General features: G+C 41.6%; 2 protein-coding genes across 3 annotated transcripts in view; one reads left to right on the plus strand and one right to left on the minus strand.

The window, feature by feature from the left end:
• Positions 1–8,676: 8,676 nt before the first annotated feature.
• On the minus strand, positions 8,677–23,614 carry Mdh1 (malate dehydrogenase 1). The gene is made up of 9 exons (XM_052198570.1): positions 23,475–23,614; positions 18,412–18,510; positions 17,618–17,714; positions 15,937–16,112; positions 14,587–14,709; positions 11,184–11,360; positions 10,633–10,746; positions 9,928–10,017; positions 8,677–9,003 (listed from the first exon to the last, which is right to left on the minus strand). The coding sequence occupies exons 1-9, from the start codon at positions 23,475–23,477 to the stop codon at positions 8,878–8,880; spliced, it is 1,005 nt and encodes a 334-aa protein (XP_052054530.1). The 5' UTR covers positions 23,478–23,614; the 3' UTR covers positions 8,677–8,877.
• Positions 23,615–23,777: 163 nt separating this feature from the next.
• The window catches only part of Wdpcp (WD repeat containing planar cell polarity effector), a 293,085-nt gene continuing 289,094 nt past the window's right edge, over positions 23,778–27,768 (plus strand). Inside the window, exon 1 of one of the 2 annotated variants that reach the window (XM_052198565.1) lies at positions 23,778–24,155. The gene's annotated coding sequence lies outside the window, so the exon portion shown is untranslated. The remainder of the gene's footprint in view (positions 24,156–27,768) is intronic. The other variant, XM_052198564.1, reaches the window with a different exon arrangement.

Raw genomic sequence — 27,768 nt, forward strand, 5'->3', positions numbered from 1 at the left:
TGAATTTTGTTTTATGAAGCATAGGTTAAGGACCAAGTACTATACTTGAATTTCAAACATCAGTTGGACTCTTGCAACTTCTAAGCAGCAATCTGGGGAAATAACTCAGGACTTTTAGCTGACAGAGCGTAGGCCTTATGATCTCACTGCTGACAAAAAAATTAATTGCAATTGATGGTATCCTAACTTAAAGCAGGCAATAGTCCTTCCTGCTGCTGTTCATCAAAATGTTCCATTTCTATGTTTATTTCTGAGGATTTAAAACAAAATTCAACAATTAAAAACAAATGAAATATTTACATGGCAATGGATGAATCTCAAGAACATTGTGCTGATGAAAGGAGCCAGATTCTGAGAGGCAATATTTTTAATGCCATTCACACAAAATTCTGTAAAGGACAAACTGTAAGGACAGAAGTCATGTTGGTGGCTAATGAAATGACTGAGAAAGGCCATGAGATGATGTGTCATGATTGTGGAAATACCCACATGACCAAATATTTAACAACTCACTAAAACATACAAACTGCTTAGTGAAAATAGATGCAAATTTTTCAATAAATACTTGCTAACCCAAATCAGGACAACTTAAAAGAGAGCCTTTACCATGATCAGACTTGTCCAATTCCAGGAATGCACATGGTTAGAAACCCACACCAATAAATAAACATAACTCTTCACACAAATGGGCTCAAGGACAGAAATTTCTATCGTTTTCTTTTCTTATCATTTCTGACTCTTAGTTGAAATTATTTTTGTGTCTTGGCCTAGCAGTTCACGACCCTTTGTTTTTTGTAGTTAGTTTCCATAAAAATGGTCATGTTCCTGTGCTAGTGCCACTCTTGCACCTTTCCTGAGACCCTGAACTTATATGGGTACTTTGTTGTTGTTGTTAAAATTTTAAAAGATTTATTTATTTCACTTAATGGTTGAGTGTCCTCCTGCATGTTTGTTTGTGTACCACATATGTGCTTGGTACCCATGAAGGTCAGAAGAGGTCATCAGATTCCTTGGAACTGGAGTTATAGACAGTTGTGAGCTGCCATGTGGGTGCTGGGAATTGAACCAGGGTTCTCTACAAGAACAAGTGTTCTTAACTCCTGAGCCATCTCTCCAGACCTGCACTTTATTTTTTAAAGAGTTATTTATAGATGCATATATATTTATGTGTTTATATATGTATATATGATAGTCTAGAACAATGGCACTATCCAATCACAGGTTGTAAACACTCCGTACCTGTGAGCCAAAATAAACAGTTTATACAGCGTATCTTCTCAGGTATTTGTTATAGCAACAAGAGCTAACATATCACCTTAGATTATGGTGTAATTTTCAATATCATTATAGTCTCTTATTAAATATAATTATGTGCAATTTTGTTTTGAAAGTTAAAAAGTGAAAATAACGTTTATTTTTTTCTCCTGGGAAAGTAAACATTAGCACTCTTTGTTATGCCATGGCTTAGTAGATATTCTGCCCTACTCCAGGGGCCAAGGAAGCTCTTTTCATAGTGTATAGCGTCAGTCATGATTTTCAGTATTTCTTAAAAGTTTGTGTCTTTATAGCTGAATCACTGGCCAGAAAGTAAAGGTCGCCAGTTAGGCCTTGACTATCATAATTCCAAGTTGTGACAGTCTTGAGCAAAGTTGAAAGATAAATGAGCATTGTACTTTGAACTAAAGGGCATTTGCCTGGACTGTTGTTGAAAACCTAAGAAAAAGTTCCAGACTTTGAGATTAGCATTGTAGAAAACAAAACCAGCTCGTTAAAGCTAACACAAGGAAGTCTTTCTTTTTGGAAATAGTCAGAAAATGTACTATTTGACTATCCCTGGACTTTCATGCTTTTCAAATAAAATCAATAACAACTATGGCAACCTTTCCAGACATAAAGCATTGTGCCAGACACTGAGAGCCCACAAGCTGTAGACCTGAGTGCTATGCTGATCACAATTTAGTAAGTATGACTTAGACCATGGGAGAAATAACACCAGCAGTTAGTTAGCTTCAGAGTGGGGTTATTGGCACACAGCAGCCTGTGACCAGGGGTAGGTCAATTACTTGTGCCAGAAGGTCCCATGCGAGTTTTTCTCCCATTGATCAGGATTGAGCTTTGTAAAGATGATAGCAGCTTATATATGAAGCATAGGGGTGTGATGGCTAGCTGAGAAGGAAGGGGAGGAGGAGACCGAGCCTTGAAAGTCCCTCTATTAGGATCTGTTAAAAGGATGCTGATCGAGTAATTTTCTTGTATTATCTGGGTTACTCATGATCCAGCATACTGATACAAGCTTAAATGTCTTCTCTAGCCATTATTGTGGGGGATGCTTTTCCTTCTAAAATGGCCTGCTGACTAACATGAGTCGGGGGAAGGGAGCAGAATCACAAAATGAAAGCTTCAGAGAGCGAAGTGATGCGTTCTGGGTAACTGGATAGAGGTTGTGCTTAATTTTACATTTTAACATGGGTTGGGATAAAATAGGCACATACACCATAAAACTTACAGTCAATTTAAAACAAACAATTATCTCTATTTTAAGTAAAAATTCAAGGGTAACACATTTTGAAAGGGCCGCAGTACCCATGCCTCAAAGCGAGCGGAGGGAATGTGGAATTGTGCCAACTGGACCTCAAGGGTATTGAATGTCTCAGTGTCCTGTGATCATTATCTAAGAGATGGAGACAGAGATAATCAACATTTGACGATGGCAGTAAATAAATAGATTTGAAAAGGCCTAACATCTGGGTAGTTAAATTCTTAATAACTTGTGACCATGCTCAACTGCATTGTCTGCACTGGGAAGACACAATAAAGCTCATTTATATGAGTTGTAGATTGCATCCCCCAACCCTTAAGCTATTAAGTTCAAAGATACAGTATCCCCAGGAAACAAAGCGCTCACATAAAGCCTGCCTGCATCTCCTCTTCACTCCATGCTGGCTGAGTTTTTATTCTGACCGATGGCTTCAGCATTTTGAGGAATCTTCCTCTCAACAGGACATTGATATCTGAGCAGAACAGAAAATTGTCCTCATTTTCAACCTAAAGGTGGCACATTTACATAAGCTTCTCTCTCATTTAAACCTGCCTTAATCCCCAAGGATTTAATAGTTGAAATGCAAAGTCCATTTTTAATAAATAAAAAGTCAGGCAAAGCAAACCTCATCTGGAGAATTTTAACAAATCACTTTACTTCCTTTAAGAAAATGTTGTCTTCTTTAAAAGTTGTATGGTTTCATCTGATATTTCTACTTTCTAGGAAAAAATATTCAAATGAAATTGTACATATTTATGCATCATGTACAACGTGTACATAAAGGTGTTCAGAAGCTGACCTCAAAATATGCTGTTCAGCATATTGAATATTTAGGGTTAAAAAGAAGTTGAGAACCAGCTCTTGACCTTCAGTGCTTCAAGTATGGCGTCCACTTTCTCCTTTGGTAAAGCAAGGCTACATTTCCACTAGTCAAGATACCCATGCCACGACAAAGCAACGTCTGGAGTCAACTTTTGTTAGGAAAGTCTCTTACTGTAGGACTGAGTAGGGTTAGTCATTGTGCAGTTTCTTCTGACCCTTCTGTTCTCCTCCACCCCCTGCAAAAGGCCCCAAATGCTGTCCTTCCTGCCATGCAGGTTGGTTTGTGACAATTATCAGGTCACTTCCTTGAGTCTCATGCTTTGATGGAACTCTGATATGCATGCATTTAAGAGAAATTGTTTTTCTTCTGCTTATGTCTTGGATCCAGAACTCAATCTACCAGGGTGAAAGGAAGCATTCTCCCTCTCTTACACACAGGAAATAAGGAAGGTCTGAGATCGTAGGTTCCTGAGACAGTGCAATGTAACCATTTTAATCTTCCTTCCCACATGTATCTAGACAAGAGGTAGTTCTGACAGTCATTATTTTGCGTTTGATAGCTGTGTTGAAAGGCAGCTAGTCTGTAGTGCCACTCCAGTGAATGTATTAAAGCAGGGTTAATTATTAGCTCTTGAGGTTGCAGGAGTGTTACAGGAACTTAGAGAAAAAAAAAAAAGATATGTCTGTGTTATAGATTCTGTAAGACTGGACTGACAAACAAGTGCTTCCTGATTGTGGAAAGTTGGGATGTTGTAGACATAGAATCCAAGGCTGCATTCATCACCACTGATCACTCAGTGGCATCTGACCTGACACTCTTATGACTATCATGTGGGATATAGTAACTTAGTAGACTTTATCTCCCATCATTCCTGAAGCTAAATGTGTTATCGGATAGCATCTGGAAGCTGTAGTAGAGACTTTCTGGCTTTGCTTTAGCTTGCCTATCTGGTGTTTCTACCACTATGTTGAAAGTGTCTTGATTTATGATTGTCTTTCATTCTCTAAGTATAAAAAGTTCGTGAGTCCATTGCCATATTGGAACATGATGCTTGGGTAGTCTGAATCTGTGTCTACAGGCCATTAACTCTTAATTTGGCTCCAGAATGAATTCTCTTTCCTCAAAAGAAACTTTCTCCAGAAATCCACAGTGGGAGCTATGTGTTTGTACCAGCAAGCCCCTTTATGTGTCTCCCAGTTTGGTCCAGGACTACTGGCCTTTTCTCCATCCAACAGGATAGAATCTATATCCCGGACCCCAGGATCAGGGATCTTATTTTGTCTTTTCTCTTTGCTGAGGGCAGGATGAGGCCTGCTGTTAGTTGCTACATGTTTGTGCAAGACAGTGATTTTCTTTTTCTGGCTATGCTTTATTCTGAGAGACTTCCCTTTACAAGCAGCTTTTGACTCCATCTTTACGGTGAAGGACCATTGCTCTAGGGTGAGCATGTATACACCACCATCTTTTCTGGCCCATCTACGGAGCACAGACTGATAAATGACTGATTTTTGGGAGTAGAAATGGGACCACTTTATAAATGTATTGAGATAAATTGAGGCTGTAGGCACACAAATATATTAAAACTATACCCGAGAAACCAAGTAACTTATCAAACACACCAGACCTAGGATAGGGTGGGTCTCCCTCACTTGGACCTCCAAACATTCTAGCACCTTGATGGCAATAGCCCCATCCTGACCTGCCATCTGATCCCTGGCTTGTGTGTAAGTGGGTGTGAGTGTATGTGCGTGCGTGTGTACAGGTGTTCAAAGGACTGACTGGAAACCCCCAGCTGACCCTGGAACCTCAGCTCCATCCCCTGCTGTTGATTTTGCTTCCTCAGAGGGTGTTGGACATCTACCTGCTAATCCATCTGGGCATACACACTGTTGACTGAGTTCTGACCTTCCTTCTGGTTCATTTTCTTTTTATTTATTTTCTTTTTCTTTCCTTTTAAAAAAACATTTTTTGGGGTGCTAGTGGCTGAGTCACAGGCTTTCCTCTATGCTTGGTAAATGCTTATCCACAAGCTATGTCCACAGATGAATTTTTCCATCAAAGTGAGGAATTCTTCAGATTTGACCTTAAAAAAACCCAACTTCCCAGGACACACACACCACACCACACACACACACACACACACACACATGCGAGCGTGCGCACACGCAGACGCACACACACACACACACACACACACACAGAGAGAGAGAGAGAGAGAGAGAGAGAGAGAGAGAGAGCTGTCTAAATCGATCCTCACCCCCGTTATTTTCTTCAAAGAATTTAGGTGACCACTAGGTTCAACCAACACAAAGCTGTTATTAGATAACATCTGAGGCCCTCAGCAAAGGTTTCCTCACTTCTGAAACCTGCTTACTTGGCATTTCCAATATATTCAAAGGGTCCAGATTTATGACTTTTTTGGTTCTGTCTCTATAAAAACTTCATGAAATTGTTGCCATATTAAAACATGGAATTTGGAGGGACCTAAATCTGTATTCCTTTGCAATGGTTACTCTTATTTGGTTCCAGAATAAGTGATCTCATTCCCTTTGAGAGGAGAGCTATTTCTTATATAAATAACCCCAACAGCACCAATTCTATCTGCACATAAATTATAGTTCATGTAGACCTCATTAGGCATCAGTGAGATTCAGAGAGAATATAATCACTGAGCTTTCATTCGCTGTTAATATGTAATACGCGTGTTTCCTTCTGGGGGCGATCCGTGACTGCTAGATACCCTTTGCTGAGATGGTGGGGAATTCCATTTTCTACTCCTGTGGAACAATTAGGAGTTTGGGAAGATGAGCACCTAGGCTTCTTGCTTCAGGACAGATGCTCCTAATTTACAGAAAATGGAACCATGTAATACAGAAACTGTGTATACATAGTCTTTTTCAGGTTTATTTACCTGTATGTATGTATGAATGTTTTGCCTGATGCATGTATGTGTATCACATGCACTATTAGATCCCTTGGAACTGGGGTTATGGATGCTCCTGAACCTCCTTTATGGGTGCTGGGAATTGATCTCAGGTCCTCTGGAAGAACAAGTATTCTCAACCGCTGAGCCATTTCTCTACTACATATATTATAAACAATCTGTTGTTCAGATCAGGCTATGCCCTGGGCTAAGTCACTTCCTATTGTTTAAAGCAGTGGTTTCTCAAGCTGGTCATTGCCCCATGAGACTCCATTTTACAAGTACTTTTGACACCATTTTGAAGATAACTGTAGTTGGGTGCACACATGGACGGGCACCATCTATCCAGAACCACACACACAGCAGTCTGATGAATGTTATTCCTGGGGAAGGGGTCCAGCCTCTGCATTTATTGAGTGGAGGCTTGTGCAGGCACTTGGGGGTGTTAAGACTGTATCACGGAATCCATGGCCAAGAACTTACCAACCATTGCAGACTGAGATGGGGCAACTCTCACCTGAGCCACATAGAGAGAGCTGAACACCTCTCTCACTGTGGTGATGGCTCTAGTCTGTCACTTGACCTCCCTGTACTTACCATATTAGGCAGAGAACTGTCCAGGGGACTTCAGGTTGCCTCCATCCCTGCTGTTGAAGCAGTGTGTTAAGTTGCTGACTGCTGTCCTGTTTGCTTATCTGGACCTGCTGTCCATCTGTTTGTTTGTCCCTTCATCTGGACCTACTAAAACCTGGGGAGGTGCTTCATTCACCAAGAGACAGCATAGGAAGGCAGAGATAGAGAGCCAGGAGAGAAGTGGCAAGAGACTTGGGGGGAGCCAGTCTTCAGAGAAATCCCACGAACAAACCTGGCTTTTGTAATTTTTCAGAGCTGGAAGCTTTATACCATGTGATTTAGTTTCACATAGAACACATGACAAAAAAAGTGGGGGATCCAGGCATAGAGCTGTTAGCCGCAGCACAGACAGCTCCCTTAACTGTGGCAGAGGTAAAGGTGAGATGGTCTGATTTCTTCAGTCTCTAAGATTTGATTTCTGAGAGTGATAGCTGTCTTCAAAGGGTGTAATGTAACTATTATTAAGATTAGAATAAAATACAAATGTTCTCCTTGGTGGATGTGGGGATTGGGGTGGGTGAATCCAGGATAGCTGGGGTATTGGGCAGATTGCTGTCAATGAAACTATCATGCTTTTTGAAGCATGAACAATTTATTGTTCTTCAATAAATGTGACATGGAGGAAAGACCAGCAGTGTTCGTCTGCTTCTGGTGCTGGACTTCCCACACCTCTAGTGACATTGTGTTTCCAAAACAAGAGACAGCTGGGAAATGAAATGAGAAAGAAATATGTCATGCAGCGTCTTGAGCTCCTGTGTTACAGGAGCAAGGAAGGCTGTGCTGGGGATTGAGAATAATTTATCTGGCACACATTCGTAATTCATGCAAAATTTTATTAACTTATATACCATTTTGGTTTTATGGTTCTCACTAATAGAAGTTCTGAAGGCAGTACCTCCTCCCCGAACTGTAGTTTTAAACCTTTGCTTTTTCTTTTCCAGATCTGATTAGAGCTGGTGAAATGGGTCATCTTGTTATCAAGGAAAACAATTTCTGAAGACAGGGTCTCACACATCCTATATTGGCCGTGACTCACGGTGTAGCCTAGGATGACTCTGGCTTTGACTGTCCTGCGTGCTGGGATCATAGGCACTCACCACAATGCTTAGTTCTGGTTGATGCTGAGGACAGAGCACAGCACTTTGTAATGTATAGGCAAACACTTTCTGAGCTCCAATATAGATGATATTTACCAATATAGGTAAACAGCAAATCTAACCAACAAGTATTTGAATATCCGCAAAGGATATTACAACAAGCCTTGAGATTATGGTACTATCTACTGAACTGAATAATGCACTAAACACACAAAGACAAAAAGACAATGCATGTGTTCTCATAGAAAACTGACTGCCTCAAAAACATAGTATTATGTTTCTAATAATCTTAGCTCACAAACATTAATAGTGTGGTATTATTGGCTATCAAATATTAATAATTCCATTATTCTGCTATAGAATATAAGGAAGATAGATTATCTGCAACTTTCTTTCAGCTAATTTTAAAAACAAATTATGAGCAAAACATGAACCAACCTTTAAGGGCTTAAAATATCAATAACCCATTTAAGTACTGGGTCCTCTGAAATAGACAGATTAGGCTTCCTTGTCTATGCTAGAGACTAATACTTTACTTCATAAAACTTTCCATCTTTATTTCTTTTACTCAATTAAAAAAGGTAAACTTATAATCTATTGGGCAAACTGTTTTTTTTTTCTGAAGATACTAAATATAAGCTAGAAACAGAGGCTGAGAGACTTTCACTTGAATATACTTTTATTTAGATCGCAGCACTAAGCAACATGATAGACTTTCACAAATCATAAAGCACATACTATTTAAAATATTTTGCTGTTCACAATTTGAATGTAGCATTATTACTGTTTGGTACTAGGCTCAAAGTCGACATTTTGATTCCTCAGCCTTGGGCTGTCTGCTGACGTCAGCACGACTGTCTAGTCATGCGGAGGAGAGAAACTCAAAAGCCGTTTCCTTTTCCTCTGTTAGCTCCTTTGCTGTCAGGTCCATCTTTTCACGGGAGAAGTCATTAATGGGGAGGCCTTCAACAAACTTCCAGGTCTTGTTCTGTCAGAGAACAATGGCAAGAGCTTCAGCTGAAGTGACGGTGACTTTTCAGCAGGGGACAGCCTAGCCTATAATAAAGGACAACTCAAAGCACACCTTTTAAAAGCCTGACTCTAAACTGGAGTCCACTTTTTAAAATCATACTCGGGATGAAACCCAGTCGGGGTCTCCTGGATAGCAGGGAAGAGCTCTTCCAGAAAAACAGGGCCTAGGGCCCAAATTATTAATATACAAACTAGAAGCACTTCAGTGGGGGAGCGAGTATGCCCTGTATGAACAAGCACGCTTCACATGAGCAGCACCATGCCAAGGCCCCTGGTGCCTCAGACTCATGGGGATGGCAGGCTTGCCTAGTCCTGGCAGGATATTGACTGTGTGTGCAGACAGTGTCAGCTGGGTCAAGCATAGCTTCTCCGCAGAGACCACCTACATTGGTGACCTGCCTCCTGTCCAGCTCTGAGTTTCTAGAATACTGCTGGTGCAGCTTCATCAGAGTGCCTGCCTGGCCTACCCAGTCCCAGCTTTCTGCACATGCCTACGGCTTCTTCATTCCCTCAGGTCCCCGAGTGATGAATATCATGATACTCGAATTTGAAAATGCACTGAGTTTTCAAAGAAATCCACAGAAAGTTATAATGAACTACACCATGATTAATAATAAAGAATAATGCTGAGAGTACTATGGGTTTGTGGGAAATTTAAACTCTATTTATGGGTACAATACAGAGTTGTTGTAATAACAAAGTATCTAGTAGTAAGAGTTAAATCTTGCTTTCCAGATTAGTTTCAGTATTGAATTAAAGACTTGGCATTAGGAAGGAATATCTACATATACTCTATAAATATTATAAACATATATGCTATACATATCCATACATATTTAATATATGTGTATGTGTGGGCGCCTCTTCCATGTTACCTCACCTTGATCACGACAGGGAAGGAGTAGAGCAGGTCATCAGGGACCCCATAGGAGTTGCCATCGGAGATAACGCCCATCGACACGAACTCTCCCTGAAAAGGTTTACATTATCATAGCTTCCGGGGACTGGTTTACACAACCAACCAACAAGCCACTACAATGAAAGCATGCCTTCCTTGACTCCCTGCATAGTGCCTGTGTGTGAGGAGTTGGCAGCCACATTGGCTCAGAGTCACTCCATCTATACTTCCAGACCTGTAAGACAGCTCTCAGCTTCACAGCCATGGCCTCCATTTTTAAAGATTAAACAGTTTTAATTTATGTGTATATGTCTATCTGTGTGTGCACATGTGTGCACAGGTCTCTTGGAGCTGTAGTTACAGGTGGTTGTGAGCTGCCTGACAGGGATGCTGGGAATGAACCTGGCTCCTTTGTGAGAGAAGCAACCACTCTTAACTGCTGAGCCACCTCTCTAGCCCCAAACACCACCCGTGTTTTATAGTTGAGAATATAATGGCCCCATACAATGGCTTATGTAACTGCCATTGACTCCTAACATCCCTGTGATGCACAGCTTGGGAAGGTTAGGTAACCCTCGGGGGCTCCCTGGCTAGCAGGCACATGAGCTAAGAAAGGAACCCAGCTGCCTTCACTGCAGTGCCAGAGACAAAACCGGGAGAACGGCCTGTACGAACGGGAGCCCTCACCTCTGGGGTTCCAAACCAGATGTCTCTGATGTGGTCCGAGATGGCTTTCGCGGCAGACATTGCACTGGACAGCTTCCGAGCCTTGATGACGGCTGCACCACGCTGCTGCACAGTCTGGGTGGGGCACAGAGAGACAGTGTTACCTGAGCACGCCAGCAAAACCCTCATCAGCTCTACATGGGGGAAGGGCCACCCATCGTCAGCATGGCTTACAGAGGTCCCTCCAATGTTAATCTTACTATCCTAATTCAGTTAGACGCACCTTTTTGGAAAGGTAGAAACTCTCCTAGAACCTGTGACACTAAACATAGAGAAGCAGGTTTTGATATAAACAGAAGTAGATGGCTCTGTTTTTCTGACTTGGGGAATCTCAACTGTCACATATCAGGTCACAGCAGGCAATGGTAACCATCTTTTTGCACACTCCAAAGACTATATTATAGTGAAACAGCAGCTGTCCTCGAGGGTCCCAAGGCCCTGCCAGATTCTCAGCTCAGCAGTGTGCCGTGCCTGTCTCTGGCTGGCTGCTCAGGGGCTCACACCCTTCTTACCATGATGAACTCTCCCTTCAGCCAGCTGTCGTCTTTTAGAGCTTCATACACACCGACTTCCTTTCCTTGCAATTTCACCTTGGCATGATTGACATCTGGATACTGGGTTGATGAATGATTTCCCCAGATAATGACATTCTTTACATCATCAGCGGTTACACCGAGTTTAAGAGCAATCTAGTTCAATTTAAAACAATCACATCAGTTAGGTAATTATTTTTTTCAAATTGTAACTTGTCTGACAGACACCCTTAAGAAAAGGTAAAGAGCTTCCAAAACATTAAGCAAACACAAGCTACATGGACTTGAGAAAGGGCAAATTTTATTGCTTAGCAATATCCTGAAACACATACTGGTGTCAACAGCTATGAACTTGAAACCATGCAGGTAGAGTATCTAAGAGCACCCTGTAACTCATGATTAGATTATAGCACAGTTAAGTTTACCAAGTATAAAACACTGACCAAGAGGCGAGCAGATTTCTAATACATAGATAAGAGCTTTGTTTTATTCCTCTTCATGGGATACCACCTTATCATTGTGGTTAGATACTTTGGGTATATTTATCCTAATCTGGTGAAATTTTTGTTATGTATGATACACAAATTAATTTTCAATTATAATTAGAGACGTTGCTATTAGAAGGAACCCACAGTATCAATCGGTGGCTGCCCCTATTTTATAGATTTGAGGTCTAAAATAAGAAGTCTTATGATGTAACTTATGACAGAATGGTCATTCTGATGAAGTCAGCAGAAGCTGAAAATATTCTAAGCTGAAATGCATTTAAGACAGAGATCATAATGAACTCAGCATGTTTTAAACACTCTCAGAACATTTGCATTAGCCTATAGCTATATAAAATCCGCTCAGTCTTTTTATAACAAAATATTTAACACATTTATGAATATTTATACTAATATTTATACTTTGGGTAAAAACCAGAGTGTACTAAGAACTTAAGAACTCTTGACCCTTGACTACCTACTACTTAGCTACTCAAACACAGTGAAGAGCAGCTGCCTCGAGGCGTCCGTCTCCTCACTGCGGCCTCTTAGGCTCCCTTCCTTTGTTCATGTGGCCAATGGTCTCCTATTCCTCTGATCTCTTGAGCTAACAGAGCACAGGGATTCTGTACCGAGCAGGCGCTGCTTCTGACTGTAAGTTATAGCAGAACCAGGGTGAAATGAGTACAGACAAAGGAGAACATTTCTTGCTTCCTTAGGCAACCTCTCAGGCTTGTCAAATAGATCTGCTAAATTTCTGACTAATTCTCCAGCCCTAATTTCCCCCTCCCTAGCAGCAGCAGCAGCTCTGTCAAACCATGTTGTATATACATATATACATGCATGCATACATCTAACATTGGGCTTCACATGCACAGGGTGCAGTAGGTGATAAATCAGTCACTGGTAACTAAAGCTTTTATATTTTTGAATAAATCATGGAGGACTCGTCATGATTCCTGTAAGAAAAGTTTATTTTGGGTTTAATTACTTCTCATTTGGATAACAACTTCTATAAGAGGAAGAAAACGCTTCTTCAAAAACTCTGACAGCTCTTACTCTGCCAGATTGACATACTGAAATCCTGAGATTGCCTAGCCAAGGCCTGTGAGGAACAGACTGCCCAAAGCGCTCTTGGTTCACTCGTGACTTTTGCCCCAACGGAAACTATTTCAAATACTAGGACAAAGTGCCACTCTGTGAGATGTGGGAAGCAGAACCTCAGGAAGGCCTCAGGAAGACTGTGGAACAGTTGGCCAGGGTCCTCTCAGCACAGTCTCTGCAGGAATTAAGTGAGGACTCACTGGTCAGCCCACATCGACAACTGCAGTCACGTTCTCTTCACCTACACTGCCCCTCATGCCTAACCTAGCTCCCAGTCAGATCCCTCCCTTTCCAGTCACCATGCGATGACTACTACCTATAGCCCAAAGCATCTCACAGATTACTTAATAACTAACTTGAGTGTTGAAGAAGACATTTACAATATGGCTCTTTCAACTTTAGTTTCTCTCTCTCTCTCTCTCTCTCTCTCTCTCTCTCTCTCTTTCTCTCTCTCTCTCTCTCTCATTTTTTTGAGACAGGGTTTCTCTGTGTAGCCCTGGCTATCCTGGAACTCATTCTGTGGACTAGGCTAGGCTAAATCTCTCTTAATAATAACAATGATAATAGCAGTGAATCTTTACTATGTTTATTATGTAATAACATCACGAGCTAGTAAACTGTACTTAGTTTACTTAATACTACTGTACAGAACATATACCAGGGCTTAGTTTATATTCCATGAGTCTATTAGGCTCCAGCATTCCCTGATGGCTTAGAGTCTCTCTCAGGTTTCTTATCTGCAAAACAAGCGCAATAGACGCCTCACCCAGTCCCCACGAGAACTAAAACCCACATAAAGCACAAAGCTTGCAGGAAACTTGACAAACGTAAATTATTTTCTCTCACTGAATATTCCAGAGCTGAAAAAAATCAACTCTCAGTCTAAAGCAATTTTTTTTTAAGCTTTAAATGCCTGGTTTTTTTTTTTTTTTTGTTTGTTTGTTTAAGGAATAGTTTTCTTAAAGCTAACATGACAAGTAGTGCAACTCCACAGAACTATACGGAAGCAATGGTCTGTGGCTGAAGCAGAGTGGACAGAACAGCGCTACATGGAGGGAAAGAGCACTCTGACACTCTGAACACTGACAACTCCGACTTCATCGAACTGAAGAACAGCAAGCCACAGGAGCTGGCCTGCATCCGTGGCTGGCCTGCATGCATAGCCTAGTTCCCAACGCCTCGCAAAGCTACTGCTAACCTCTGAGTCACTGGTTTCCATGGCATCTAAATCTAAGCCTCCAAGAAATAAGGAGTAATATGATTTTAATAATTACACAAAACTATAAAAATATTAAAACTGAATATTAAATTCAAAATTTGCTACAGAGAAAAATGAAGTATAAACACACACCACTCAAGTCTTCTGTTCTACAATCTATGATGTCATTAAGCTAAATTATGTGTCATGTGTTATTTCATTTGTAACTAACCTTTAACTATTACAGTGAGACAACATTGGCAACTGTACTGAATTATAATTGGATATGTATATATATACATATATATGTATATATATATATATATACACATATGTTCACACACACACGCATATGAAGCTAAATATATATATTACAATCGGTTCAGGGTTGGTTAGTTGAAGATAAACTAAGGAGGAAGGCCAGCTCCTTACCTCCTAAGAAAGTTGGACTCCCTAACTTTTAATTTAAAAAAAAAAAAAAGTTCCCTGCTCAATAAAATCAACAAATGCACCAACCAAAATTTAATAATTTTTAAAGTAAAAGAAAAAGGTTTCAAAGCTGAAATTTTTAAAATGTAAAAGCCATTTTTCTTACTTGAGATTTCGCTCGGTTGTGGTCCAAGCGAGTCAGGCAGCTGAAGTTCTCCTTGGGGATGGATGGTGCCGACTTGGAGGCTGTCAGGCAGTTCGTATTAGCTGGGTTTCCCACAACAATGACCTAGGAGGGTGGGAGGCACAGAGCACACGCTGACACCTGTCGTACAACTGAACTACAGCATGCTAACATGCCTCTAGATCGATGTCTATGACACACAAGTCAGTCTCCAGCTGGCAACACCGCGGACCTCAGGGGACGTTTTCAGGCTTCCCTATGGAGACAGGCCATCCTCTATTTGTCACACAAAAGCAAGACATCTAAAGCTTCATCTTTGAGTTTGAGTCACTGATAAGCTTCCTTTTTTTTAAAAAGTTTTATTTATTTATTTATTTATTTATTTATTTTTTAGGAAACCAATTTTTTTGTGAATTAAGTGTTTCTTAAACTGGCTGAATCCTAAAAATTACCTGGGGTATTTGGTAAAATATAGATTATCTTCACCACTCCTCTAAATCTAGTGAATCAAACATACATACACTTATCTCTTTTGCCTTTAGGTAAAATATAGATTATCTTCACCACTCCTCTACATCTAGTGAATCAAACATACATACACTTATCTCTTTTGCCTTTAACCTTTTTTTTTTTTTTTTTTTTTAACAGAGCTGAGGACCGAACCCAGGGCCTTGCGCTTGCTAGGCAAGCGCTCTACCACTGAGCTAAATCCCCAACCCCTCTTTTGCCTTTAAGTATCCAGTCTGTGAGTATTTTCCTCAGCAAAAGGCCCCCCTCCTTTTTTTTTTTTTGGCAGAGGTAGAATTACCATGTAAAGAGAACCACAAGTCCAGCCAGCCTGAATTTTCTATCTGAGCACCTCTGTAATCTTTTACCAAGAGACCTGTGCGTTCCTAATCATTCTTATTCCTTGTTAATGATTACAGAAGAAAGTTAACTACTTAAAATGAAATCTACAGTAAGCAAAAATATACGCAACAATGAAGTATTATTAAACAGGTCACTCATGAAGATGAAGACAAACTTAGAATGAATATAAATAGCACAGAGACAGAAGAGGAAGTCACGAGGCAGCCTGTACCAACTCCATGAACACGCAGGAGCTGCGGCTGCAGGGGCTGACAAGCGCTCAGCAGCGACCTTCCCGAACACACACATGACCCTGAAGGTCAACAAGCACCACAGCAAGCAGTACACGGAAGCTCTCTTCTTCCCTCCATGTCTCTCCGTACTAGAACCAGACACCAATACAGGCAGTTCTGGCATTTAAACAAAGGCAGAATTCTGAAATACAAGTAAGAAAACAACCGCATAAAATCTGCTGCGAGTCACCTTAACTGATTTCTTGGCATATTTCTCCAAGGCTGCACCCTGTGATTTGAAGATCTTCACGTTGGCTTTCAGTAGGTCCTTCCTCTCCATGCCTTCCCTTCTTGGCATGGAACCCACTAGGACAGCCACGTCCAGGTCTTTGAAGGCAACCTCTTCTTTGTCTGTTGCAATGACATCTATGGACATGGCAAACAACACACAGAGCTACTTACAATGCCCAACACACAATGCCCAACTAGAGGTTTTCCCTTTCATATTGAATCTACTTATTTTTCCAAACCGTGCTAAATGTTTATTTTCATAGTTCAACACTGATGCACTTTTCAGAGGTCTAAAAAAAAGATAATACGCTCACTTAATGACCCTTAAGAACGTAGCAGAAAGTCAATAATTATTTTGTATTTTTTATATCAATAATTACCTCAATTAAAATATCTTTATAACTTTTATCATTTACATTAGATATGATGCAGCAATTGTTTTTCACACACACACACACACACACACCTGTGGTTACACATATATAACCACTGATAACACAAAAGGGAAACTGACCCTAATCTTTAGATTGTAATTATGCCAAGGTTTAAGATACCAATTGAAAAAATAATGTTTACCAGGGCATACTCTAATAGGGATAATGGTAAGGATTATATTCTATCAAATGTAATCTTCACATTTCACAGATGAAGAAACTACAGCATAAGGGAGTTAGTGCCACTCTGATAAGATAGGGAGGTTGGTCCAGAGCTCAACTAGAATCCAGTGTCAATCTGATAAACATGTCACTTGTTTTTTGACCAAGGAACATGCAACATTGTTCTTCTCTGAGTGTATTAAAAAGGCCAGATCTGAGAGTCAGCATTCCTATCTGTAAACTTTTAGGCTAGTAAACCCATCTCAGTCAGGTTGCTGACCCCAAAGGGAGGAACGTAAGAAAAAAAAATATGTCTTCCTTTTCTGTCAAGCCTTCTCTTTACTGCCACATCGCCATCAGTCCGAGGAAACATGGGGCCATTAGTGACAGAGGACTGAATGTAAACAGAAAATGCAGCAGAGGGACTGCCTCAGAAAGGCTGTAAGGAAAAGGAGCCACAGAAAGGCTGGCACAAATAGGTGCATAGACTCATCCAAAAAATGGCCTGGAGAGCCGCTCTTCTAGGAAATGCCTGACTAGACACAGAGTTCACGGTTTCCCTCAGGCTGGGCAGGTTAAGGAGAGCTTACCATCTCAAGCCAGTGCTTGGCAAATGAAAGGGGAAATGCACAAGGAACCAACTGAGGCCTAGAGCAGCACACAGCCTGGAGAACATCCCTTAGAATGGAAAATTTTCTGTTACAGGATCCTACTATTCCTTCCAAATAGACTTCAAATAACAGCACAATGCAAACAACCTGGATGTAAAATCTTTGAGCATGTTGTATTTAATTGGTATTATAAATTTTATGTAGGCATGAGGGAAAACAAGCCCTTGGCTTGCACTGACTGCTTCTTGCTTTTGTACTTATTTTTTTCTTGGTATCTGTGTTAAAAACATAGTGTAGTTCAAATAACAACAAGGAAACACTTTTGTGAAACAATTTCTAACTTATAATCTTTAATAAAAATCTTTAAAAAAAATCCACCTTTAGTAAGATACAAAGTGCTATATCATCTGTTTTTTTTGACTTCCCAACTCACCCTGCAGAAGGGGAAGGGCACAGTCTTGCAGTTCCATCAGGACACCATCCAGAACACCCATCATGGGGGTGATGTCCAACAGCACAAGAATGATGGGCTGCCAAAGAGCAGGGACAGCGGGCAGTGCGGTTACGACGGAGGTCGGTGTGGTTAATGGCGTTCACTCTCACACAAAGTCCCGCCTTCCCCCCGTTTTTGTTCGTATATATTTAGTTCCCACTAATTAGTCATAGTTATGGAAGAGAGATGCCACAGCTTACTTAGTAGCTGCAGGTATGATTTTTCTTTATAAAGTAGCTAACTACAGACAACTACAATATCTGACATAAGGGAAAATTCAATTATCTGTAGGTCGAGAGAAAAAATTAACAGATTTTAAGAAAGGATTTTAGTAAGTATCAGACTTGTTAGACTACGGGTGTCTGTTTGCTGTGGTGTAGATTTCACATCTGATTATTTGAGCTCAAAACACCCAGATTAGAAACAGAGGACAGATTCTACAACTTCCTCCCAGGCCCCTCCCCAAGAGCTACTGTCACCAGTGAGTGACACAGTGACTGTTGCCTGCTGGCCAGTCACACTAAGCTGCAGAAATGCACAGGTGGAAGAGCTCTGATCCCAGGCTTTCAGTGCCCACAAGGTAGCCTGTAAACATCTTGCTAGTTGCTACTTACAGCAAAGGCCTCCTGGCATTTGTGGGGGCTGCCTATTCCTTCACCATATGCAACTAAATACAGAGCCTTATTAAGAACATTTTGTTACTATAGCACCACGATTTACAGACATGCCCCTACCTGGTCTTTCCCAAAGACAGATCCATTTCCAATACTGTACAACAGTGAATATGCAATTTGACCAGCTGCTCCAGTCACAAGGACTCTGATTGGTTCAGACTGTAATGAAAAAGACCCACAGTTTATTAACGTGTTATCTTAATAAGGCAATGCATGCTTTAAAAGTGAACATGACGTCATAAAATCCCTTCTTGACTTGCTTAGAAGATGAACAGGCTTGTTTTTAGTAAAGACAGCATGCACAAATGAGCTAAGCGACTTATGAAATGTGTCCTTTGGCTGCATGCTTACGAAGCGTACTTTAACTCTTACTGAGTGGGAACAGAACTGAAAAGTGCAGAACTGGATTCATGGATGCAGCCGTGTCCATCTTTGGGGGACGTTTTGCCAAAAAGCAGGCCACAATGTGATATCCATTTTATGTGGTGATATAAACCTTGGCAGACTGGAAGAGCCTCACAGATCCCTATCATGCAAATCCCTGACTCCCCACCTCACTAGAGTCCCACACACCAGGAAGGGGAGTAGCAGGGACAAATACTCCCTTTACTGTGAGCCACAATCCTGCTTTGACTTACCTGCCCAAGAGCAAAACAACCCTGCACTGAAACTCAGAGATTCGCCAGGCTCTGCCCACTGAGTGCTGACATTAAAGGTGTGCACTGCTATCTCCAGTGTTAAGCCTTTATTTCTTAAAAAAGATTTATTTATTCATTTTATGTATGTGAGTACACTGTCACTGTCTTCAGACACACCAGAAGAGGGCATCGGATACCATTATAGATGGTCACGAACCACCATGTGGTTGCTAGAAATCGAACTCAGGACCACTGGAAGAGCAGTCAGTGTTCCTAACCCCTGAGTTGGCCCAGAGCCTCTATTTTTAAAATTGAATGTATTTAAGGTGTAGGCCATGTGACACAGCTTGCTGCAGCCTGTGGGAGTTGTTTTCTCCTTCCATTATGTGGTCTTGGGGATTGAACTCAGGATGTCAGACTTGGCAGCGAGAGCTTTTCCCCGCTGAGCCACCTCGCTGGCTAAGCCTTTAGGGTTTTTTTCAAGGACAAAAAAGGTGAGAAAATTACTAATATTTGGAATATAATAGATTTTAGTATTGAATATTGTACTAAATCACAATGGTAATAGCTGACAGTTTGATTTCAAGGGAAAATATTTTTTTTTTTTTTAAAAAGGAAGAGAAACCATACGGGGAGAAAAATCCAATAGTTATATAACAGAAAGAAGCAGCTGTACAGGCTAAGAGACTAAATTAAATAAGACACATAGACTAAAATAACAACTGTATTCAAAATGAGCGCTGAGTAATGGAAAGAAAATTAAATTAAGCCCAGAGAATTAAAAAAAAAAAAAAAAAAGAAGCAAGATAAACTGTCCCTTTCCTTGACAGCACTGAGCACTGACAGGACTCTGGGCTACCCCAGTCCCTCTTTGCATGAAGAAATGGCCCACTAAACGGACTGGGGCAGAAACATTTGATTGCTTTTTATTTAGAGCTGTCTCTCCTAGTGACTCATCCGTCTGAGATGGAAAAATGGCGGCCTGAAACTGACAGCAGTCAGGAGCGCAATGCCCAGAGGTCAAAATAGAAACTCACGAAATAAGTATTGCTGTAAAATATGATCATAGGAAATTTTACTTGGATTTCTTCCTCAAAAACATACCCAGGATAGGAGCAAAAAAAATATAACCAAAGATAAAGCCTCAGAAATCTATGGAGAAAAATTCTCCTTGATACCCGGATTTCTCTCCTATTTTTTCCTTATCTCTAGATACATTAAATTTAGTAGCTAAATAAGCCAACTTTAATAAAATATGTATCTATATTATATGTACTTAATAAAATATGTATCTATGTCCAAAATAAACTATGTGTATAAATAGAACACACTATTCTATATGGCTATTTTCTGCTATACATAGCTTTATAAGATTTATGTTCTGAGATATTACCAGGAACCATTACTATTATAGACCAATCTTTAATCCTGTGTCTGTATTTCATCTTGTCATCTTTCCTTTTGAAGTTAAGAAATGAGAAGGGAGAGGCTGTTCCCTTCTTTTCTGGGCTTTGCCTATTTCACTCTCTTCCTACAGTCTGAATTACAGCCACTGTTACATCCCATTACATAAATAAAAACAGGTGCAAAGCTGGAACTCAAATACTTGCTTAAGAAATAGCTTCATCGTATAAATACTGCTTCCACAAAGACAGAAATGCATACGACTGGAAGCAAACTGAATGTGCTTTTTCAAAGTGAAGGTGTTTTAGCCAGGCAGTGGTGGTACACAGCTTTAATCCCAGCAGTTATATATTTACACATCTGTCACTCAGGTTCTCCTCAGAGCAATTTTCCTTTGACTAAAACTTGTGCTCTTCAGAGAGGTTTCCATGTAAATTTACTGAACAAATAACATAAAGGTGAAGCTAAAGAGTAGTGAAAAGAAAAGACAAAACAAAAACAAAAGCACACTGCCACCAGGCATGGCAATCCTAGGGTTGGTAGGTGAACAGGAAGATAGGATTTCAAAGAGTGAGGCCAGAGTAGGCTACTGAGAAACTGGAAAACAACAAAAGATCACCACTGCCCAAAGCCCCCAAGTTCAACTCGAACAATGTGAAGGAAGCTGGGGTAAGAAATGAGGGGAAAGTGCCAATCCCATCTTGAAGTTCAACCTTCCAGAAAGTCTAGATGATGGTCAGGCAGCATCATGTAGCCATTTATTCAAAACGTTCCTAGTATCATAGTCTGTGGTGAAGAGGTTGTGGCCAAGAATCAACAGTTAATTCTATCCTAGCAGCTTCCTTCTGTGCCTGGCGAGTTCCATCTTAAGGGGTTACCTTAGTATTTGAAGATTTGATGATGAAGTAGGTAAAGGAGATACCAGTTTGGTTCCTCCTGCTTTCCTGAGACACTGCAGTTGAGAAGCAGGAGGGAAGGAGAACTTTACTGACTTCTCACAATGTAACAGAGCCAGTGCAGGTTACTGTTCTCTGCTCAGACATCTGGGCATGTTGCCAACACCCCAAAAGGAATGGCTTCTCTCTTGCAGGGCATCAGTGACCTTCCTGCAATTAGTTCCAGGCTGTTTTAGGAAAGGTTGTTGCAGGGCATTAGTGACCTTCCTGCATCTACAGGCTGTCTAGTTGTAAAGCTGTAATTTCACTTTTCCCTTCGTTATTTCCAGAACAGCATTCTCTTTTTACTTTCTGTCTACATGTATTTCTGCAGTATAAAAGACACACAGTATCGTTCTTAGTGGATTTCACTATGGTAAATGGCAGAGTTCCTTCTAAAAAGGTTTTGAATTGGCTTAAAAAAAAAAAAAAACAAACCAAAAAACAAAAAGAGCTTTTCTTCTTTCTTTATGAGATAGGGTCTCCCCCTGCAGCCCTGTCTAGCCTGGAACTTGGTTCGTAGTCCAGGCTGGTTTTGAAATCGTAGAGCCTCCCAAGAGCTGGGATTTACGAAGTGCACCCCACGGTGACTAGAACTGACAGGTCTTTTCTAAAGCAGCAATTTGTTCACATCCTCTTCCCAGGAGGCAAGATGGTTCTGAATCATGTGAGACTGCAACGTCACAGCACTCTTCCACCTGGAACAACTCATGTCTTCTGGCCCAGACGTGAGCGTCTAGGCGTGAGGTGAGTTCCGTCGAGTGCATAGTAAACTTGGCTTTAATCAGGGGCCCTGGATCGCCCTGATCTTGGCAACTAAATGACCATGCCAGGCTGTTTTAAGATTGGATGAAACAATCCCTAAATGCCCTTTTAACTTCAGAATTTCAACACTCTGAATGACAAGGAACAAAGCTATCAGATGTAACATGCTGACGTTGTGGATTTATCTCCTAATGGGGATTATGAAGTGACTTGCCAAACACATACTATGATACTGGTAAATGGAAGAATGAGAGACCCTAGGTGCAAGCCTCATGACCTTGAGCAACTTGTATTTTGGGTCTCAGCAAACTAAATTTTAGTATTTGAAGTGGGGTTTTGGATAAGATGATTTAAAAAAGATTTTCACATAGGTCTAATAGCATAAAGCCTGAAGTTCTTGGAGTGCTGTTTTATGACTAAAATTATTAAGGCAGAGACTGCTTAGGCCATAATTTTAAATAACTACTTATGTGCCAAAATAACTAGGCAATAATAACGGGAAATTATTCCCTTAGGGTCTCTTATAGAGGTTGAGGGAGTTTTTGTCCTTGGGTTCTGTGAAATTTCCAATCCATCCAAAATTACCAATTCATTTCACATTCACCATCTTGAGATTAAAGGAGAACAAGTATTTTTAAAATGTAAAATCTAAAATACGTAGCAATTTCCAGTCTGATGGCAAATGTCACCTTCAAACAGCACAACAGCACGAAGATTAGTCCTACGTCAGAGCTCTTTCACGCCTCCCCCCTCCCCCCCCTCCCCGCGCGCTAGGGACAAGATAGATCTAGAGCTTCAACAAGATGGTTGCATTGCATTACATCTGCAAGAAGGTCTTCGGAATTTCATGACAGAATTGTAAAGAATATCCGCGCTGTTTGACTAGGGATGCTTGTCCTGGCATCGGAGATCAAGAATAGGTTTTCAGTAACATTTTTTTTTTTAATTAAATATGGTGGAAACATATCTCCTTAAAACTGGGATCATAACCTGGCGCACTACCTCACCATTAGAGGCCTATCTTTCCAAGAGCTTAAGAGGCAAAATAGAGTTAGGACCCATTTCTTCCCCTCCCATCAAATCTCATCCCCACATCAAATCCTTTAAGAAAAAATCCTTCGGAGAAAATTTTGTTCCTCATGCACTAGGATTGAGACCCGCCTCTCCAAGGACAGTGAGTTCTCTAGAGTCCTTTTAAGAACCCCCAATGGAAGCGAACCCCATTCCAATTTTTGGGTTACTGTGACAGTCGTGAGGATGAGTCGGATTTTGCAAACCGCGCGAAGGATAGCGCCTGGCATTACTGCTTTTCTAAAGCGCATCAAGCGCAGGAGGAGGCAGAGAGATGGAACTGCTGCAGGTTCCAGGAGCCCACACTCACCATTATTGCAAACTGCAAGGCCGATCTCTGCACCTGCAAAGGCTGTCTCCTGCAGTCAGGTCACCTCTACAGCGGAACAGACTCTGGGAGAGAGCGCGGGGCTGGCCAGCAAAGGTTCGGCTGGAGTCCCGGCCCTTTCTGGGAAGTGTAGTTCTTCCGGCGATCTTTGGCGCCCACCTTCGTGCATTCCTGCCAGTACTAAACTACAATATCCCAAATCCCCTTCTTCCTACGCGCCTCGCGGACTGCAAAGTAGTCCCCGGGGCTGAGCCTCTGTGATTGGAGCACGGCTGTGAGCTGAGGGTTGGTGCTTTGGGCGAGGCGCCTGCCTGATGGCGCTCCCCAATTGGCGGGAGAGGAGGCGTTAACTTGAGGGTGGAGAAACGACCCCTGAGCGACAGCACCCGCCGCTCCACCTATAATCTATCCTCCCCCAAGACGAAACAAGGGCAGCTAAGAGACCTTCCGTTGCATAAAGCCCGCTCGACCCGGAAACAAAACCTTTTAAAAACTCTCTTAGAGGCGGGAGGAATTGACGCGTGCGGAAGAACGGGCAGCTTCATCGTTGCTAAGCGACGAGGCAGCCTCACCTGAGCGCTCTCCGTACCTAGACCGAGAGGAGCTGCGTCCCCACGTCTGAGGCTCGTGAGGATTTTTTTTTTATCTCGGGGCCAGAACAAGGTGCGGCACAGTTGCACGCGTCCTGAATCCATAGCCGGCGGGTGTGGGTGACCTCCCGAGTCCTCTGTTAGTGTCAGGAGCATATGGATGCCACAGTTTTCAGGAGGGAAGAGTGTCTTGCAGATTGAGTCAGTGCAACTTTTCCAAAGTAAAGTCGGAAAGATTTGTTTGTGGAGTGAGCCCCTTCCTTGTATTAGTTTGTGGTGCACGGATCTTTCTTTACCTACTGTGAACATTGACACTTTTTGCTCATTCTCTCTTTGGAAACTGAGTGAACTTTAAAATGTCTTGATAAAGTTTTGCCAAACCCGTTATTTCCAGGGGAGGTTGGGAGACACTGTTGTTTCAGGCGGAATGTTAGCGGCTAAAACAACTGAAGAGGCTTTCATTTAAAATGAAAGTTGTTAAGGGAGTTTCTGTATTTTCCGTTTGTTGTGCGGATATTCGAAAAGAATGCTTTGGAACAGGCCAATGAATTTGCTCTTGGTCTAACTTCAGAATTTTCTGTCGCTAGTAAATGGATGGTGGATGGCGTCAGTTTTGTTTTTGGAAGATTTAGTATTTGGAGAGAGAAATATGATGCCTTGGGGTCTATCTTTTTTAGGCCTTCCATTTCTTTGAGGAAACACCATGACCAAAAGCAGGTAGGGGAAGGGTTTATTTGGCATACACGTCCACATTTTGGCCCATCATTCGAGAAACTCAGTATAAGAAGGAACATGGAGGCGTGAGTTATTGCAAAGACCGTGGAGGAGTGCGGCTTTTTGGCTTATTCCTCGTGGCTCGTTTTAGAACCCAGGACCACCAGCCCAGACATGGGACCACCAGCCCAGACATGGCACCACCCATAATAGGCTGGGCCCTCCCCTGTCAATCTGTAACTTAGAAAATGCCCAATGGGCTGATTTTATGGTGGAAGTGTTTTTTCAATTGAGGATTCCTCCTAACTTATGACTGTAGCTTGTGTCAGGTTGACATAAAACTAGCCACTACTGGGTCCAATAGCGTTTAGTTTCAATAGACTGAACTGTACTTGAATGACTCTTAGAATCACTTTACTCATTTGATGTCTTAATTTTGTTCTTGAGCACTGATCTTTTTATATTGGAATATTTCCTGTGTCTCTGGCCATATGTGGGTTGCATTTCTAAATGTTTACCTCTGTCAGAGACTCTGAAATTCCAGGGCATGTTTATGTACTTTCTGTTTCTTCTTAGTTTTCTAATAGTCATTAGTTCTGTTGTTTTATAGTACTTCCTACTGAAGAACCATATGTGGAAACAACACACTCTAGATAGAGATAGCATGACTTTCCCCCAGTTTTACTTGATGGTTGAGGGAGAGATTACAGGATTTCCAAGTGAAGAGAGAAGGGCTGGAGCTGATTTGATGGTGACTGTTCTAATAAATCTGTTATGGGACCTTAGGATAACAGTTTTAGTGCCTTTCAGGAACCACTGTAGCATGAAACAAAACTCTGTAATTCCTGATGGTAACATGGTGATCTGGTGAGTAACTGTGGAAAGATGTGCTTTGTCTCAGAAGCCTGTCATAAGGGCTAGGCAGCCACCGTCAGGACATAGAATACTATGTATAAGGCTATGTTGGGCTGGTTAGTTTTCATCAGTTTGACACAAACTAGAGTCAATTGGAGTCACCATTCTTTTTTTTTTTTTTAAAGATTTTATTTATTGTTATATCTAAGTACACTGTAGCTGTGTTCAGACACACCAGAAGACGGTGTCAGATCTCATTACAGATGGTTGTGAGCCACCATGTGGTTGCTGGGATTTGAACTCAGGACCTTCAGAAGAGCAGTCAGTGCTCTTAACCACTAAGCCATCTCTCCAGCCCCTGGAGTCACCATTCTTACTGACTGTCTGAGGGTTACTAATACAGAAACTTGGGGAGGAAAGGGTCTTTTTGGCTTATGTGTCCACATTACATTATTGTTCATCAATGAAGGAATCAAAACAGGAGTTCAAATATGAAAGGTAACTGAACAAACAGGTAAGCAGCATTTTTCTATGGTCTTTGCTTCAGTTTCTGCCTTGGGTTCTATACTGGTTTTGTGTGTCAACTTGACAGAAGCTGGAGTTATCACAGGGAAAGGAGCTTCAGTTGAGGAAGTGCCTCCATGAGATCCAGCTGTGGGGCATTTTCTCAATTAGTGATCAAGGGGGTGGGCCCTTTGTGGGTGGTGCCATCCCTGGGATTGTGGTCCTGGGTTCTATAAGAGAGCAGGCTGAGCAAGCCAGGGGAAGCAAGCCAGTAAGAAACATTCCTCCATGGCCTCTCTGCATCAGTTCCTGCTTCCTGACCTGCTTGAGTTCCACTCGTGACTTCCTTTGGTGATCAACAGCAATGTGGAAAGTTTAAGTTGAATAAACCCTTTTCTCCTCCAAGATGCTTTTGGTCAGTGTTTTATCACAACATTTGGTAGAAGAAAGTCACCAACCAGAGCAGAAGCTTATCCTCAGAGTTCGCTTATCTTCAGGGAACCATTTCTTTTACTATTGGGTTTCCTATGGCGTGCATGACTTCTGAAATGCTGACTGACCAGGAATGGGCCTCGCAAAGCCAAGCAGCTCAACTTTTGCCTCAACCATTGTCTTCTCTCTTGAAAGAATCCATACTCCAGTCATGATGTGTTTGTTTATAAGACTGTTCAGGTTCAGATTGTACCAGAAATGGAGGTTGAAGAAAGAGGAGCCTGTGTACATAAGGTATCTGTGTACTTTAATATGTCCGTAGCTTTCTTATCTTGCCTGAGCCCAGGCTTCTTACTAGCCAGCATCCAGTTCTTTTCACAGTTCCCCATTTTGGATTCTTTCTTGGCATAAATCCATTTCTTCTTTTTCTTCTCATGTGTATGTGGTATATGTGTGCATGTTTGTATATGTGTGAGTGCATGTGTGTCTGGAGATACCGTTGTGTGTGTGTGTGTATGGAAGTGTGTGAGTAGAGGCCCAAGATTGACTTTAGGAATCTTGAAGTGGAAACATGGTTTCTTTGGAAAGTCAGTTGTGTCAGATGGTGTTTTGCTGGGGCAAGCATGTGAAAGTGTGTTTTTTTGAAGCAGACACAGGTGAAAGAATGTTTTGCTAAAGCAAGTGTGATGAAGGATTCTTCACTAACGACACACATGCACTGGCTAGCCTTACGTTGTGTAACTGAGCGCCATTTGTAGTGACTCCATAGAGAGAAATGTGCCAAAAAAACCTTCTGTTGGTGTTCTGGTGGCTTCTTGCAGCTTTCTCGCACTTGGCTGATTGGCAGAGTGATCTCAGCTGTTACACATGCTGAGGCAATAAAGATGGTGAGACAAAACCCGTGGAGGACACGTGATGCTTGTAGGGAGTATAAATAGGACTCAATGGACAGTGACGAGGCATGCATAGCTAGCTTTGCAATGCTTCTTGGTCTTGCGTCTTCACTGATCTTTACTTTGAATGGTAGAAAAATTCTCCTGGTGTCCCTGCTGGTCCTGACCACCCACTGATTCGTTCAGAATCCCACCGATTCGGCAGAGGCCTAGCTGTTTCTGCTGGGTAGTGCCACCACTGCTGATTTGTGGTTGCTGTCCGGACACTATTGAGCTGGACTGCTGGTA

Source organism: Apodemus sylvaticus, chromosome 11 (genome assembly GCF_947179515.1).
Source record: "Apodemus sylvaticus chromosome 11, mApoSyl1.1, whole genome shotgun sequence".
NCBI classification, from domain to species: domain Eukaryota; kingdom Metazoa; phylum Chordata; class Mammalia; order Rodentia; family Muridae; genus Apodemus; species Apodemus sylvaticus.

What these genes read in the sequence shown, in the direction of transcription:
- Mdh1 (XM_052198570.1), bottom strand. An exon ending in TGAAGGGAGAGTTCATCATG is followed by an intron (nt 10,747 to 11,183) that starts GTAAGAAGGGTG and finishes TGCCCCACCCAG; the next exon opens with ACTGTGCAGCAGCGTGGTGC. An exon ending in TCTGGTTTGGAACCCCAGAG is followed by an intron (nt 10,018 to 10,632) that starts GTGAGGGCTCCC and finishes AAACCTTTTCAG; the next exon opens with GGAGAGTTCGTGTCGATGGG.